The following is a 16199-nucleotide window of genomic DNA, read 5'->3' as shown; positions in this document are numbered from 1 at the left end:
GAATAATCATGATATTATTAACTTAATGGGATCCTTTTAAGCTTATAGGAACTTAATCGAAAGACAGCTGTCAATCCTTATGTTTCAATGCGCAGCAGAAAACTTTCCAGTGGAAAAACAAGAACACTTTAGTTCATCATCTTTAGTTTTCGAAAGTGGCAGTAAGCATGGACAAATTCGCCCTATTTGTAATATTAATCCTAACAGGAGTTACGGCTGAGAGGTCCCAGATCAGATTTCTCAACAAACTCATCGCAAACACAAACCAAAAAAACCCAATCAATACAATTTTGATGATAAATCATAATCGGTCGAGGAACTGTGACCTCCAAGATTGGAACCAGATAGATATTCCGATATTACGTTTTAATCAGCTGGCAAAGGTCGAAGTTAGAAGACATTTCAATTGTTATGCACTTTGCCTTGTTTGCATCGGCAAGGATTCCGACATTAGTCTACTGGAGAACGTGGCTGAAAACTTCGAAGGAATGCGACAAGAGCGAATTATCTTGTGGGTGTACACAAAGCTTACGCAGCAGCTCCTTAAAGAGATCTTGCGTTTAATTGATGAGAATCAGTTCCTTCAAATGATTGTTATAGAAGTGCAATATGGAGAAAGGAGGCCAACAAATATATTGCGCTTAGAGCCATTCCCAAGCTCTGAATTTGTTCGAGTCGAAAATATTTTGAGCTCCTCATCACCTTTCTATTTTTTTGATTGGAACTTTAGAGGCAAGAGGGCCAATGTGCTGCCTGATTTGGACAGCTCTATTAAACTTTTCGCCTGGCTTAACGATACGGTGTCAATGCCTGTAAGCCAAATCCAAGACAGTGAGATCATTGTGTTTGCCAAGAAATACAATTTGAGTCTCGTAATTATTGGATCTTCAAAGAAGGACCTTAATGTGATTCCTGACATTTACCTACATTCGGAGCTTACATCGAACGGTACAGATGTCAGAAATTTGAGCCCGTATGACATGTCATCATTGATTGTGGTAGTACCGTGCAGCAGAAAGAGGGCCATACGAGATGTCTTCAGGCAACTGAAGGTCTTGCCCCTGTTGCTATGGATTCTACCCATTTATGTCGTATTTGTGGTCGTGGAAACGTGTATTCTGATGTTAACCCATCGTTTTCGAGGGCACACCTACCGATTGACCTGCATGAATCGGCTTCTGAATCTGCGTGCCTTTAGGGCCATTCTGGGACTGCCATTTCCCATTAGCCGACGATCCAGCTTTTCACTCAGACAACTCTTTATGGCTATCAGCGTTTTTGGACTGGTCTTTAGCAACTTTTTCAGCTGCAAATTGAGTGCTCTGCTAACGAAGCACAGCCACCATCCTCAAGTAAGCAACTTCGATGAGTTGCGTGGCAGTGATTTGTCCGTAATTGTTAGACATAACATTCGCATTTATATTGAAAATAAATTCGGCTCTGAGTTCTTTGAAGACTGCATACCAAGAGCTATATTTTTGAACAATAGTGAGGTGACACGACTCATGCTCTCGTTAAATGACAAGTATGCGTATATTATGCTGTTCGAAAAGTGGACTGTGCTGGACAATTATCAAAAATCTATCAAACGAAATATTCTTTGTACTTCAAAGGACCTGACCATCATGTCGGGCATACCCAGAATGTATGTCCTGGGAAACAACTCACTGTACGACTGGCCACTTTCACACTTTTTAAGGAGAGTTCGGGAAAATGGCATCATAAAACATTGGATAAGTAAATCGACCTACTATATGAAGCAATCCCTCAATATCACACAGTTTCCAAGGTTTTCGCGAAAAAAAAATCCAATTGGCTTTCAGGATCTTATATGGTTGTGGATTATCCTTATATTTGGATATGCTTTGGCCACTCTTGCTTTTATCGTAGAACTTTTTATAAAAAAGCCAAGAGAACATTAATCGCAGACATAAAATTACTCAAAGCTTATTTATTCATCTTTTATTCTAGACAAGCACCATAATATCTGAATGTAATTGTTTCTATAAATAAACGGAATTATTAATGTTATAAATGTAATAGTAATTTATGCGTAATAAACTAAAGGACATTTTTTCTTTACTAAAACTAAAAATTACTTTTTTTTAAATTGATATTACTGATATTCCTAGGTTTACATTGTTGAGTAAGTAAAAAGCTAGTTAAGATTATCTAATCGCTTCTTCCAAAAGATCTCGCCAAGAAAGACCAGTACTGACAATGTGTAGCCCAGGATAAGCAGATACCATACCCATTTAAGTTGATCGATTGATAATGCACTTTTGTGGGCTTTCTGAAAAACGGTGATGTTGAACATCTTTTCTAGAAGTTGGGGTATATCCTTTTGCCAGTAAGCGGTGATTCCAGACTCCTGGATAAACATCACAAACCTGCTCAAGGGCCACTGAAATATTGAGTTATTTTGCAAGACATGCATTCTTGGCCAATTATCGATGACGGTCAAGCCCTTGGAGGTGCAGTAGACCCTTTCTCCCCGGGATCTCTGATAGTTATTAAAAACCTCCCACTTTTCACCAATCATAACGTAGGCGTAGCTGTCGGCCGATGAGAACATTATCTTAACTCTTTCGATAAAGGTCAAAACAATTCTCCTCGGCATAATTTTCTGTATAAACTCCGCGTCTAGTTCGCTCTTGATGAAGGAGTCCATATAGTCATCCGTGACCACAATCAATCCACTGGCTGCCAGCTCCTCAAAATTCGTCACTTGAGGTCGGTGAAAGGGCTTTGTGAGCATCGCACTTAGCTTGCAGTTTATAAAGCTGCTGAATACCATTCCAAAAATGACAATGGCCAAAAAGAGTTGGCGAAGTGAAAGGCTTGACCTTCGGGGTTCCGGAAATGACAGACCCAAAATGGCCCGAAAGGCGTACAAGTTGATTGTCTGGCGGCTTGCTTGTCCGGATATCCGGCAGGTTACCTTGAGGATGAAGGTCTCAATCAACACGAATATCACATAGACAACCATAATGTACAAAATCCACTTCTGGACACCGGATTGCTGGAGAACATCCTGAAAACTCATATAACTGCCGCAAGGAACCACAACCACCAGAGAGGAGGAGCAGAATGGATTCACAAACTCCATCCGCAGGTGTATATCTTTTTTAGTGACCAATTGAGGGTTTAATTGTATGTCGAACCTATCACTGCTTGAGTGATTCCATTCCAGTATTTTTAGGGTCACGTTAAAACTCAATGCAAACTCAATTATTTGTCTGTCTTCTATTTGGTAAATGGGCACAACTCCAGTCGGTTCAAACTTTGACTTTAACCATTTGTTCAAGTTCGGATTGTGCCTAACCAGAGCCGTTTTTCCTTGAAAATTATACATGGGGTCGTGGAAAATTGATCCATTCATTTTCCAAATATTTTCGATTCGGTCCATGTGAGCACTTGGTATCTGATTAAGTCGATAGAAGGATGCAATTCCTCTTGGGTTAGCCTCCAGAACTACCAGTTGTAAGAAGTGAAATTTGGTGGCCTTTCTAGAGACATCTCTGAGCATTTTCATCGTTGGTTGAACTTGTGTCCACAATATAATTCGGTCCTGTCGCATATTCTCGAAAGCCTCAGCCAAGTTGTTTAGCAGTCCGATGTGTGCACTTTCGCCTATACAGACAATGGCCAAGACTTTCCTCCTAAAGTGTGCTCTAATATTTATAGTGCTCAGATCAGTAGTCCGTAGAATGGCAGCTTCTCGAGGATTCCAGTGACGTAGAGAGCAATTGTTGTGTAGATGGTGCTGGAGTATCAAAACCGATTCGACTGGTTCCTCTTTCTTAATAATTCCGACAATTCTGTTGAGATACTTGAGCTGTGGAAACTCAGTTCCTTGAAGGAGTGCTGGACTTAGAAGAATTAGGAATAATACTCGGAATACAGGAGACATCTCTTTAAATATTCGCGTAATGTCTATTCTTTTCGATGGTTTAGACTGAACTAAATATTATTTTTAAATGGTTTTTTAGGTATTTTGTAAGTGTTGAGGTTCCAGGTTTACTATCTTTTGGAGGACAGCTGTCAGATGATGCCTTGATATAGTTTACGGTTTGACTAAGTGGTAAAGGGGATAATACTACACTTTGCTACACAAATTAATTGGAAACTTATTTGTGTGCTATAATTCGACAAACTTTGAAAATATTTAATTTTGTATTTGTTAAAATTGAAAAAGCATCAGCATTCTTATAATTTAACTTTGAAATATTAAATGCCCTTATAAGCTCTACACGGAAGACATTGCCCCATAAGCCTTGGTCATCATCAACTGGTTCGATCACCTTGCTAAGTAGTATCCATTTTTCTGGGCCACCTCGGTCCCATTGAGCAGCACTTACGCCGGTTACGTGCTCGTGCTGGCTCCAAAAATCACGCATTAGCTGCCACTTTGCACTTAAAGTCATAAATTTATTTAAATATACGGGAGGCGCAGAGCCGTATATAAAAACGCTCGAGCCGCACACACACGTTCGCCGGGCGCCGTTGTAAAGCAAAATTTATATTAACTTCATTTGGCCGGGTGGTGGTGCTCCTGCCGCTCCTGCTGCAGTCGTTGCATAACTCATACGCACCGTGGACCGTGGTGCCGTGAGCCAGCCAGTCAGTCAGTGGAAAACTGGCAGCGGCACTCCACGCCACGCCAACCAGCCATATCACCGACACAAAGCGAAGAAAGGGCCTCGAAAAATGGCAGCCAAGAGAATTTTAAATTACGCTTTTGAGTGTCGACTGAGACTGAGGCCGAAATGCAGCTGCAGCTGCAACTGCAACTGGAACTGCAACTGCCGCATCTGCTGCGTGCATTTAATTGCAAATGAAGCAAGAGGAGCGCCGCAGCCAAAGCGCTGACAATGCCAATTGCCAGCTTCAACTTCAGCCCTTTCCCCGCCAATTTCCCCACTTCCCGTCGAAAAAGCCACCCCACATGCAACGGCAAACTGCAAATGACGTTTAATCAAAGTTGTTGAAATTGATAGCATTGTTTGTAGTGCACGCGCGGCAAATGGCAAAATGCATTTTAAATTGCGCTAAATGTGTTAATTAAAGTAACCCCTCCCACGAAGCCCAGACACGAGTTTGCTTTCGCGGCCCATTGGTCGTGATTATTGTGGGGCCAAGAACGAGATCCCACTAAATAAGTGAGCAGACAAGAAGCATGGTGGCTAGGTAAAAATGCACCAGATTTGAATTAGAAAACCAGCAAGCAGCAAACGAAGTGGGTAGAGTGAGCCGGGAAAATAGCAACTTAGTTGCTGTGCCAGGCAATAAAATAAAGTCTTAGCCCGGACAGAATCTGGGGGCACTTTTAATTTGTTGTGCAACAAATTAGCATTTATTTTCATTACGATTCCAACTTGCTGGGTGTCTGCTTGCCGCCGACTTTTTCCATTCATTTTTTGTCAGCTCTTATGCGCGTTGTTTGCTTTTAATTATAAATACATGTAAGCTTTGCATTTTTAACCCAAGTTGTTCAGGGGTTTTAAGTCTTAAATGATATTAAACGTTCACCTTTTTCTACCCTTTGATATTATTATTAATATACTTTTTAAATAAAGATATTAACACCAAAAATTAAATCTAAAAAAAAGAATTATTATTTTTAATAAATCTTTAGAAAATCTTCAGAGTAAATTAATCTTCATTTAAAATTTTTATGTATGTTTAATCGTTGTATTTAAAATTATCACTTCCATTCTTTGCGACCAGTGCATAAAATTGAAGTTTTCTTTTAAACTTGAAGCACTAGGATGTTATCATTAAGTAAATAAAATAAATAAATAAAAAGGTAAAAACTATTTTAACTTCTTTTAATTAGTTAAAATCTTTCCAGTTTTAAGAACAAAATTTGATATTCTTACATACTGTTTATTTTTAAAGTAGAAATAAAAGCTATTTAAATTGTAGGTATTTAGCTTCAAATAATAGATTCTAATAATATTTACAGAATATAAAGCGCTCTAAGCCATAAACGCGGGTTATGCTCCACTGAAAATCCATTCAAACCTTCCTACTCATCCACATTATTCCACCCCATTTTTGTGCAATGGGTTAATGCAGCAAATCCCCTCCGTGCAACATAGAAATGTGCGCGGGATTCTTGCATTCAATTAATGCGTGTGCGAGTATAGAAAGCATCGCCGCGTCGCCGCTGCTGACCATCCTCGTCGCCATCCCAATACCCATCTCCTTCTCCATCTTCATCCCTATCCCTATGGCCATAACCATGACCATCGTCATCATCACCTTGCCGGCGCTGGGCATTATCCAAGTAAGAGCTCACGCCCGACTGAGCGCCCAACGAAGCTGAAGACCACGGTGCGGATGAGTAACGCTGCCTGCCATAAGACCAAGGATGCCGACGGGAATTTGTGCCGGCATACGGGTTGTAGTGGTGCTGATAGTAATCGGACCCCGAGTCCGATTCAAAGTCGGGCCGGGACGAGTGGTCGATGTGTGCGGTGCGATTAGGATAGAAATCGGAGTTACTGGAGGTCTGAGGAGGAGGTCTGCGCTGCCCGTAATTATAATCATCGTCATCATCCACGATGTGGGGACGATAATCATGGGGTTTTGGCTGAGGGTACTGCGACTGGTACTGCGGCCGTTGGGGTTTATTAGCCACCTCCGAGTGAACGCCGCTGTAGGGCGATTGCAGGACGACCGTGGGCGTAACAATGGAGGGCGGCGGTATGCTGGGTGGCACGACGGCCGGAACTAAAGCAGCCTGCTGCTGATTCCAAGATGATGCTGCCGCTGATTCGGTGGCCGTGGTGGAGGTCTGTTCGCGTGAATTCATCTCGGATAATTTGTTGAATCGGTTGCGAGTGCCGCTGGCGGTGAGCACCATCACGGTGGGATTCATATCGGACATGTGATCCTTCAGGCAGTTCTGCAGCATGTTCACGAAGAAGAAGAACGAGAGCAGCGTCAGTGCGTTCATCACCGAGCCGGGGCTTTTCTTCGATTTCTTCGACGATTTCGTGGACGGAGGCGGCGGCGGCGGTGGTGGGTGGTGCGGTGGATATGCGGGCCCACTGCCCGCACTACTGGAGTGAAAGGAGGAGAAGCCGCCGGAGGGTGGGTCATGCGGCAGCTCATACTCCACGGACGGCTCGATGCTGCTGCGAATTTAAACTTGCATTAGGGTAGTCGTTTGGAGTGGGATCGGGTTTCCGGTTTGACTTTGGCTCTTTATGCACAGAGAGAAAAATAGATAGACTGGGGCAGCTGGAAAAGCTTTAGTTAAATCATATAATGGGGTATTATTAGGATTTTAATTTTAATATTTGACAAAATTCTAATCTATCACTGATAAGTATAACCATCTTTCTGTCTAAATTTATAAATTGATATATTTATATTTGTTTGTCGAAAGAAATCTGAGTATAAGGTAAAAGCTAAAAACTAATTTTAAATGTTTGAGGGGTTATCATGACAAAGTTATTTTAACATTAATTGAAGCTTAAAACAAGAGAGAACGCTATAGTCGGGTTGGTGTCCCGACTATCTAATACCCGTCACTCAGCTAAAGGGAGTGCGAACGCTGTGTCGGGTTGGTGTCCCGACTAATAATCGTAACTCAGCTAAAGGGAGTGCGAGGGAGATAGATATATGTTGACAATTTATAAAGCGTATAACTTTTTAATGAATGGTCCGATTTGAAAAGTGTCTTCTACATTTCGATAGGTATAAATATACACAACAAAATTGCATTTATACTTCTTGGAAATCTTTAAAGATGTGGGCGCAGGACCCATTTTAAAATCGTTAGTGGGCGATTGTGGGCGTTAGAGGGGGCGTGGCGCTCGGCTAAAATAAACTTGCGCTGCGTAGGAAGCCAAAGAATATGTGTGGGAAATCTCAACCTTCTAGCTTTTGTAGTTTCTGAGATCTCAGCGTTCATACAGACGGACAGACGGACAGACGGACAGACGGACAGACGGACAGACGGACAGACGGACATGGCTAGATCGACTCGGCTAGTTACCCTGATCAAGAATATATATACTTTATGGGGTCGGAAACGCTTCCTTCTAGCTGTTACATACTTTTGCACGAATCTAGTATACCCTTTTACTCTACGAGTAACGGGTATAAAAATATTTAATAAAACTTATTTGGCGATCTCATAATCTTTCGTTATTAATAAATCAAATATAATTTAAATATGCTTGACTTTTCTCTCTGTGTAGGGGTGGCCATTTGCTTACCCGTAGCCGGAGTGTCCGCTGCCAGCCGCCGTGGCCGCATAAGCACCGTTGTGGCTGCTGGCGGCCGCCTGATGCCCCAGCTGCCCCAGCTGCCCCTGATGGCCATGTTGCCCCTGGAACCCTTGGTGTCCTTGGTGGTAATGGCCCGGGAAGTAGTGGCTCGGGTAGTAGTGGTTGGGATAGTAATGCATGCGCTGCGTTTGACTGCAAGTGAAGGGGAGACGAGGAATGAGTGGCCGAGACGGAGATGGAGACGGAGACGTCGCTCCTGTTTGTGTCCCACATTAGCCCGGCTAAGTGCCTGAGGTATCAGTCCGCGCCCGCTGCGGTTGCCTTTTGGGCCTGGGGTCGCTGTCGATGGGAGTTGCTTCCGACACTTCACCATTTGGTCTTTAAGTCAAAGGGTACACTTAATCCTGTTGCTTTTGATTAAGCAATAGATGTATAAGGCACGAATCTTTAGGACAAGAACGTTCCTTTTTAATGATGATAGTTAATAATTTATTTTCCTATATTACATCATTTTATTATTTATTTGTTTCCTTAAACTCAATACTTGAGCATTTGGTTTGAAATATTTCAAAAGAATATTTAATTTCGAAGAAATTAAACGGGTTTTTTTAACTACAAAAAAAATGTAAATTCCTGTCTTTTAAAGTGAAAATTAAAAAATGCAAAAAAAAACTGTGTTACTCATTAATTCCAAGGACTTTAATTTGCTTTCTGGTTATAGATACCCAACATTTATAGAAACTCATTTCGGCCACGGCTTACGCATAATTATTTCCCGGAATGGCTGACAGCAGCGGATGCTGTTGTTGCAAATTCAGCTGACTCGTCATTTGGCCGTTTGACATTTCGTTTGTCTTTAAGGTCACGATTCACAATTATTGCTAATTGATTTGTGGCAAAACGCGCGTATGTTTATCACTTCACAGCACCGTGCTTCATTGTCGCTGGTGTTAAACCTGCCATAAACCGATGGCAACTCGACTGCAGAAGCCGCAAGCAGGACGACCAGGATGAGGAGCCAGAGGAGGAGCAGCCGGAGTAGCAGGAGATGGAGCGCCCAACCAACCGCAAGTGACAATGTCGTTTAGGCAACTGGGCAAAACCTTTGCCAGACACTTGGCTGGCAGGCGGCTATTAACGCAGGTGAACTTGAGGGGGCTGGTGGTGCAGAAGGGGGGCACTGTCATTGTCAGCTGCTAAGTGAGTTTGGCTACAACTAGCAACTGGCAACTGCAACGGCCTTAACACTACTACTCGATGGCAGTGATGGCAAGTGGTTAAGTAGTCGTACCACAAGACACTCGTGACTACCAGATTTCGAGTACTATTAAATATAAAAAATTGATAAACAAAAAACAACTGAAAATCTTTAATTTATTTAAGGATTTTAAATTTTGTAAGAATTAATAATGAAAAGGTTTATAACTTTGTGTTGTTGAATGAATAATAGTTAATTATTAAAATATACTAGAGTTTATTTATCAAAATTAAGAGACCCTTATGCTTGTAAAATAAACACGTCATCTATTTGAATTAATTTTGGTCTTACAAAGCATTGTTGCATATTTTTAGTCACCTTTTTAATTTATTTTCATCACCAATATCAATATCAATATTTCGGAATCAAACCATTAAAATATTTAAAAAAAATAAAATAAAATCATAAAAATAGAAAAATACAAAGAATACAAAATACAAAAAATTTTTTATATTTCATTTTAATTTATTGTTGTACCTTAAAACAAGAGTTTTACCACTCCCATCACTGCTCATAACGCGTGCCCAACTGCCAGCTGACAATTGCCGGCAAAGTGTTTTGTGGCGACATCGGCCAACTGACACACACCTGAATTGGAGCGTTGCGTTGCATGCCTGCGCTGCACATTTCGGCCAGGCCAGACAATTAGTGAACGACAAAAGGCCGGGAATGCTCCTTGGCTTCATCGCCGCCCACCACCCGCGCTCCCCGATTCCTGTCAGTGTTAATGACGCTGCAGTCGCTTGTTTATTGCATTAAAAGCTCTATGGATGCAGCGTTATGCATCAGAAATTGTCATAATTGTGCCATGTCTGGCCCTGACTTTGCCACTGTCTGCGCAGCCAAATGGAGCTCGGTTCTTGTGGTCCCTTGTGCGGTTAGTCGAACCCGGCTTTCGGCCGTGCCGGGTGGTTCCATTTCCCTCCATACCCCCATACCCACACCATCTCCCCTTTTTGCCCCCGCTCTGTGGACTTCAAGATTTATGACTGGGGCTAATAGTTTTCATTGCCAGAAAATATTTTTATATTGAATAGGGTTTTATATTGGGTATATAAGTGGCTTGAAGAATTTGAAGTTCCACATTAAAAACTTAAGAAGTACTGGTATATTGGAATATATGCACTTAACATATATATATCTTTGAGGAACATGCATCAACTTTAATTTTGAATCACTTTTTTAGGAATATTTTAATTAAATAAAATATATAACCATTTCTTTGTAACGTTTTACTATCCCGAAAGAGCACAGAAACATTTCTATACGAATGGGATATATAAATATAAATAACAAATATAAAAAAATATTTTTAGAAAACTTAATGTATGAATATTTAAATATATATTAATACGTATTTATTTACTATATTCTTAAAATAGATCTCATTATATTTTTTTCTGTTCCCAGCTTATAAAAGAAGTACAACAATATTCTATCATACACCGCACAATCTCAAACGTCTCTGGCTGTTGTCTTTAGTAAAACCGGAAACATTAGACTGCAATAACAAATATTTAACATTTCCGCAGTGCCAGCAACAACGTGAAGGCAAGAAAAACAACATCAGCCAGAATCCGAATCGCAGAATCAAAAGCGTATAATAAATTGCACTGCAACTTTTCCACACATTTCCAGCTTTGTAACGCTTTGATTTGTCGCGCTCCCCCCACCCAATTCGCTTCAGGAAATGTTAAGAAAAAAACTATAGAAAAGAAACCAGAGGACTTTTGCTGATGCGTCCAAAAAAAATAGGAAGCATATCAAAAAGTCAAATGCCTTGCGGGGTTGAAAATTTGAGAACATAAATGGGGGGCTGTATTTTTCGTGGATAGGGTGTTTATATTTAGTTTTTGTTGCTGGCGCCATTGTCAACATATTTCAGGACCTCCTCGGTCCGAGACAGAGAGTCAATAACAAGTTGACTTGGACATATTGTAGTTTCCAAGTAGGCGAATTGCCACCAACATTTTTACAAGATTTTATGGCCACCGAAATTGGTCAGTAAGCGCCGAGCAGAATTTAATGACTGGAAAATGAGGCATTTAAGCCAAGTGCCAACGAAAGTTTTTCCCTTCGAGTTGTTGAACGTGCCAGATATTTATGGGTCTGCATCTGTATCTCCAGCTCGTTCTGTGTCTGTCTGCGATGGCTGTTTCTGTATCTGTATCTCTCCCGCAGTGAAGTATGTGTTCGAAGGACAATCGAGGAGGCTGGGACAGAAGCGGAGGCATACATTAATTGCCGTGATTAACACGTAGGAGCATTAAATTATACACAAAAGCTTGAGGTAAATCATAGTCGTTTTTGGCAATACTCTTTCAGGACATTAAACGAGGAAGCCTTAAGATATTAACTTTAATAATTACATTTTCAATGAACAAAATCGTAAAGACTTCAAAGATGTATTTTAATGTACCTTAAATATTTATTTCTTATTTATTTGTGATAATCTTGAATCAAAAGAAATATTTTCTATTTTAAAAAACGTATAAGGAAAGGAAATAATCAATCAACAAAAATGTATGCCATTCCTGGTGCAGAAACCAACATACTTCCCGCAAGGACATCAAAAGAAGGCCTAGACTTGGCTACATCAATTATCGCAAATGCGGCCAGTGCATGTGCGCAACCCCACCCAAATGGTGTCTGGGCGAGTGCATAAATCATTTGGCTACATTAGGTCTTTGAAAACCCTAAGCAGGCAGTGCTAAATAAACTTTTTCGGCGGTCTGGGAAACAAAAATAAAAACTCGTTAGGCCAAGGCGAAGACCAAGACGGCGGAGAAGTACGTGCCTGGACTTTGACTTGGACTAGAAGGAGTGCTACTACAAGAAGGACTAGGACTGCCAGCCGGTCGACAGAGCACAGTGTCAAGTGTAAAGAAGAACTACTAATCAGCAGTTAATTCTTATCTTTAATTAAGTGCACGTTCCACCCCCTTGGCAGGCCAGAGTCCTTGGCGTTTTGGCGTTTATGGCAGGAGTCCTGGGAGTCTGGCCAAACTTTTTGCTATCCGCCAACACTTTTGTTTGTCCGCTCTCTCTCTCTCTGTCGGCATTGTCCTGGATCGTGGATCCTTTGGCCTGGACAAAGGCCAGGCAGCTTTGTCCTTTGCCCGTCGCTGGTCAATTTAATGAAATAATCTAAGCAAACACTCCTGAAAATTAAGCAGTTTTTTCAGGGCGCCCGCTTCCGCTTTCAAATTAAAAATGTAATGCGTTCGCCTTTGTTTTGTTGCCGGCGAATAATTAAATGTGCGAAAGAAGTTGCAGCAACATTAACCCGACATCCGGCTGGCCAATTAAAAAGGCCACGCAACAATAACCCGGGCGCTCATGCATGGCTTATCCCTTATTCCGACCCTTAGAACCCCTAACCCCTGATTAACCAAGACGCTGTAACTTTGCTGTAACTCGAGCTGGAGGATCAGATATATCTGGGATAGTCCATAAGTCATTACCCCCATTGAGGAACACTCTTACCTTACCCTGCCCACAGGTAAGAGCGCTTTCGGCCCTCAAGTTGTTTGACAAACAATACACACAACATGGCCAGGGGTTCCTGGCCCAAAACGTAGGAGGTAGAAGGTTTAAGGGCTACAAACAAATGGGGAACGAGGGCCGCACTCAAGCGTGCCCGTCACATTTTTGCGCTTTTACATCACCGTCCCCCCGAAAAAAGGGGGGGTGGGCAGCATCAGATACATGAAAAACATTTTTTCAGCAGTGAAAAGCTGCACTAAAAATAAAATAAAAGATATTTTATTGAAGTGGCGCAGGGGATGATAGAGTGAAAGGGAAGCCTCGGCACCCCGCACTCATACCCTGCGCTCGCAGATTAATTATGCATCGCTAAAATGCTAAGCCAGGTAGCACCAAAGCACCAAAGCATCAGCATCGCAGTGGCCCAAAGGCAAATGGCAAGTGGGAGTGGGATTTCCTCGGAGAGGAGGCGGGACGCTCGACCGGGGGGAGTATGTAAAAGCCAAGTACAAGCCACAACAAAATTAAAATCCAAATAAAATCACAAAAAATGGTTTTGGGCAAATACGGCAGTGACACGGAAGGACTGGAATTCAACACCCTGCGATTCATACACTTACTTAATTTTTTTAACTAAATATAGTTAGTTAAAAATTCATTTTAAATATAAAAAAATTACATTACTCATTATTATTTATTAAAAATCATACATTTAAAGAATAATTTTCTCAAAAGATCCGATAATTAGGAATTAGGATTTCGTACATATTTCGACATTTAATTACAACTTCCAAACAAATTAATTCTTCGACTATGGACAAAAATGTTAATTAAATATTTACCTTAATACCTAAAATTAATATAAATAAAAGATATTGGAATATGTTTTATTTTCAGATATCTTACCTTTCAATGCACCTACAATTTTTTTTTTTTTAAATATGACTAAAATCTAACGAACCTATTTATCAAATTTTATTGGTAGCATAAAATGAAGCCTGCAAATTGATAAACTAAATATTGGATTATCAAAGGTCACATGCAAATGGCTTTCCATAGCAAAATCCTTTAGAATTTCGCGGCAGGCAACTCGAATCAAAAATGCCTGTCACAGACAGACCCAACAAATCATCCCACCGGGAAAATTCCTCTGGAAAATAACATATTTTCAAGAGGTTTCTCCATAGAAGCGGAAGGGACTAAACCTCATTCACCCCTTACATTTCTTCCATCTCTGGTTTCAAAATACACGGGGGTGACACAAAAAGTAAGGGGGAAATGAGGTTTCTATCTGGATCTCTGGCAGAAGAATGCAGGACAAAATCCACTGGTTTTTCGACTTCCCGCATTATAGATTTTCCACACGTACCCAGTTATGGTTTTCCTCCACTTGCAATATCTGTTTTTCTACACCCTCCCAGTTTTGGTTTTTCCAGACCCTCGCAGTTTTGGTTTTGCACTGCTTTGCAGTATCTGATTTTCCACAATAAAAATCATGTTTTTTTGTAATATTTGTTTGTGTATTTATTATCGAAGCATTGGAACTACAAATTTTTAATGAAGCATTCCCGGGTTTTGCTTGGCCGAATGCAGTACTTAGATATCCATTTCTTGTCTGTCTTCTGAAAATATCAAACATAATTTAGATATGAATGTAAGACCAGGAATAATAATAAGAGTAATTACCATTATTAGGTCTCCGCACAAAATTAAAGGATCTCTCTAGAAATTATGCCTGGTTTGCCATGGCCGATCATTTACCCTCTGTTCAGTTGTTTTATGTCGGGTATCTATACCAAAAACTATGAGAAGAAAAAATAAAATATGACAAACGCAGGCGCAACACTTCTGGTCCCAAGAAGTCTCAGTCGGCCTGGCTGAAATGAATGTAATATTTTGATTAAGTTAAACAACTAAGTTAGTACTGAAGTACTATTTATACAACCATTTAATGAACACCTCACACCATTTACCACTGGTAAAGATTAAAAACATTTCAAGTGTCACTGAAATGCAGAATTTGTGTTGAAGATAGCATCCGGAGGCGTATATTTATTAATGGCGAAAATATCTGTGATACTAACCTTTGTAACGCTGAAATAAAGGTTATAAAAAGACAAAATTCATTTTATCACGCACCTTTTTATTGTTTTTTAGATTAAAATTAACTATTTTCACTTTTTTTTCACTTTTTCCAACAAATTTAAAAATGATGTGACCCTGCATTATATTTTTGATAATACCATACAAAATGCAGATAAATGTGGGGTAAATTTCGTTGTAAAGTTGGGTCACACTTTGGCGCCGAATAAATATTTAAACAATACTTTTCAGGGACCGTAATCATTAAAGGTTACGTATATTATAGGTATATTAGGCATTTTTCGTGTTATCAATACCACCAAAACGAATTTTTATATTTTAACAACACTTAAAAATGGCTTAGGCCACGATCTGACGAACAAATTATTTTATTTCACAGAAAATGTTTAAAAATGTAAAAAACAACAATAGTTTTCTTTGTAATTTAATGTAATTCCTTGATAAATGTGATCAAATATTTTAATCGTCTTACCGTGGCTTTTCTCTATAATTTGGTTGAATCCCACATTCATCCTTATTATTATTTGAAAAATGTTGAGTAAAATAAATTAATATTATCATTATAGACATTATGATAATAATGTTATATAGTTTAATTTTTTTGATTAACAATTATTAATATTTTTTCTACGACTTTTAAAATTACTGAAAATTAAAACTAAATGTGAGAACAAGTCTTTTGGTTTTGGTGTAAATCATAGGATTTTTTAATATTATAAGTTGGTGATTTTTTTTGTTAAAAAATATTATAATCGTAGTGCCACAGAAATCACACAGCGCATAAATGGCCTGATATTGATGCTACTCAGAAACCCACCCTCATTTAACGCTCAGAAATTATCTATCCCTACACCGCCGCCTGCAAAAAGGAACAGGATTTCAAGAACACAAAAACCAACTTCTCACATTCCCGCTGGGATCATGCCTCACATATTGCTCCCGTACACACACACACACCCACATCAAGTCGCCAAGAACCACCCACACACTCTCGCGAGTCGCCCACAAATTATTCACATAAATAAAAAACGGACAAAAAATTAAAATTAAAATAAAAATTAAAAGCTACAGCTGAAAATCAAGCAGCAAACGTCAAAGCCAAAAGC

The 16199-nt window shown here is 40.0% G+C and overlaps 3 protein-coding genes and 1 long non-coding RNA gene across 8 annotated transcripts; 1 reads left to right on the top strand and 3 right to left on the bottom strand.

The window, feature by feature from the left end:
• The first annotated feature begins 806 nt into the window (after window positions 1-806).
• Window positions 807-1984, top strand: LOC108064356 (uncharacterized). Its single transcript, XM_017151843.2, has 2 exons — window positions 807-1645; window positions 1972-1984. Exons 1-2 carry the CDS (start codon window positions 807-809, stop codon window positions 1982-1984), a joined length of 852 nt encoding a protein of 283 aa, XP_017007332.2.
• Window positions 1985-2158: 174 nt separating this feature from the next.
• Window positions 2159-3355, bottom strand: LOC108064357 (Ionotropic receptor 94b). The gene has a single exon (XM_017151845.3). The coding sequence runs from the start codon at window positions 3353-3355 to the stop codon at window positions 2159-2161; it is 1197 nt and encodes a 398-aa protein (XP_017007334.3).
• Window positions 3356-5986: 2631 nt separating this feature from the next.
• Window positions 5987-9454, bottom strand: LOC108064439 (uncharacterized). Of its 2 annotated transcripts, none has more exons than XM_070217150.1 (3): window positions 9009-9454; window positions 8235-8438; window positions 5987-7142 (listed from the first exon to the last, which is right to left on the bottom strand). In XM_070217150.1, exons 1-3 carry the CDS (start codon window positions 9089-9091, stop codon window positions 6128-6130), a joined length of 1302 nt encoding a protein of 433 aa, XP_070073251.1. In that variant the 5' UTR covers window positions 9092-9454; the 3' UTR covers window positions 5987-6127. The 2 variants fall into 2 exon arrangements, with proteins under 2 accessions (XP_070073251.1, XP_017007445.2); XM_017151956.3 differs by having other exon boundaries at window positions 5987-7145; window positions 9009-9453.
• A 4933-nt stretch (window positions 9455-14387) lies between these two features.
• LOC138913577 (uncharacterized) lies at window positions 14388-15201 on the bottom strand. 4 transcript variants are annotated; one of them, XR_011419362.1, is made up of 4 exons: window positions 15075-15198; window positions 14936-14996; window positions 14677-14867; window positions 14388-14612 (listed from the first exon to the last, which is right to left on the bottom strand). It is a non-coding gene; the product is annotated as an uncharacterized lncRNA (long non-coding RNA). The 4 variants fall into 4 exon arrangements; XR_011419361.1 differs by having other exon boundaries at window positions 14936-15201; XR_011419363.1 differs by lacking the exon at window positions 14936-14996 and having other exon boundaries at window positions 14389-14612; window positions 15130-15198.
• Window positions 15202-16199: the final 998 nt, after the last annotated feature.

Source organism: Drosophila takahashii, chromosome 3R (genome assembly GCF_030179915.1).
Source record: "Drosophila takahashii strain IR98-3 E-12201 chromosome 3R, DtakHiC1v2, whole genome shotgun sequence".
Lineage (NCBI taxonomy): Eukaryota > Metazoa > Arthropoda > Insecta > Diptera > Drosophilidae > Drosophila > Drosophila takahashii.
This window is presented reverse-complemented; position numbering and strand designations above follow the sequence as displayed.

Bases quoted from the DNA above. Each gene is read 5' to 3' on its own strand.
- LOC108064356 (XM_017151843.2), top strand. From the start codon at position 807: ATGCCTGTAAGCCAAATCCAAGACAGTGAGATCATTGTGTTTGCCAAG.
- LOC108064357 (XM_017151845.3), bottom strand. From the start codon at position 3,355: ATGTATAATTTTCAAGGAAAAACGGCTCTGGTTAGGCACAATCCGAAC.
- LOC108064439 (XM_017151956.3), bottom strand. From the start codon at position 9,091: ATGTCAAACGGCCAAATGACGAGTCAGCTGAATTTGCAACAACAGCAT. The intron at 8,439-9,008 runs GTAAGCCGTGGC...CTTCACTTGCAG, and splicing joins ATTCCGGGAAATAATTATGC to TCAAACGCAGCGCATGCATT. The intron at 7,146-8,234 runs GTAAGCAAATGG...TTAAATTCGCAG, and splicing joins AGCGGACACTCCGGCTACGG to CAGCATCGAGCCGTCCGTGG.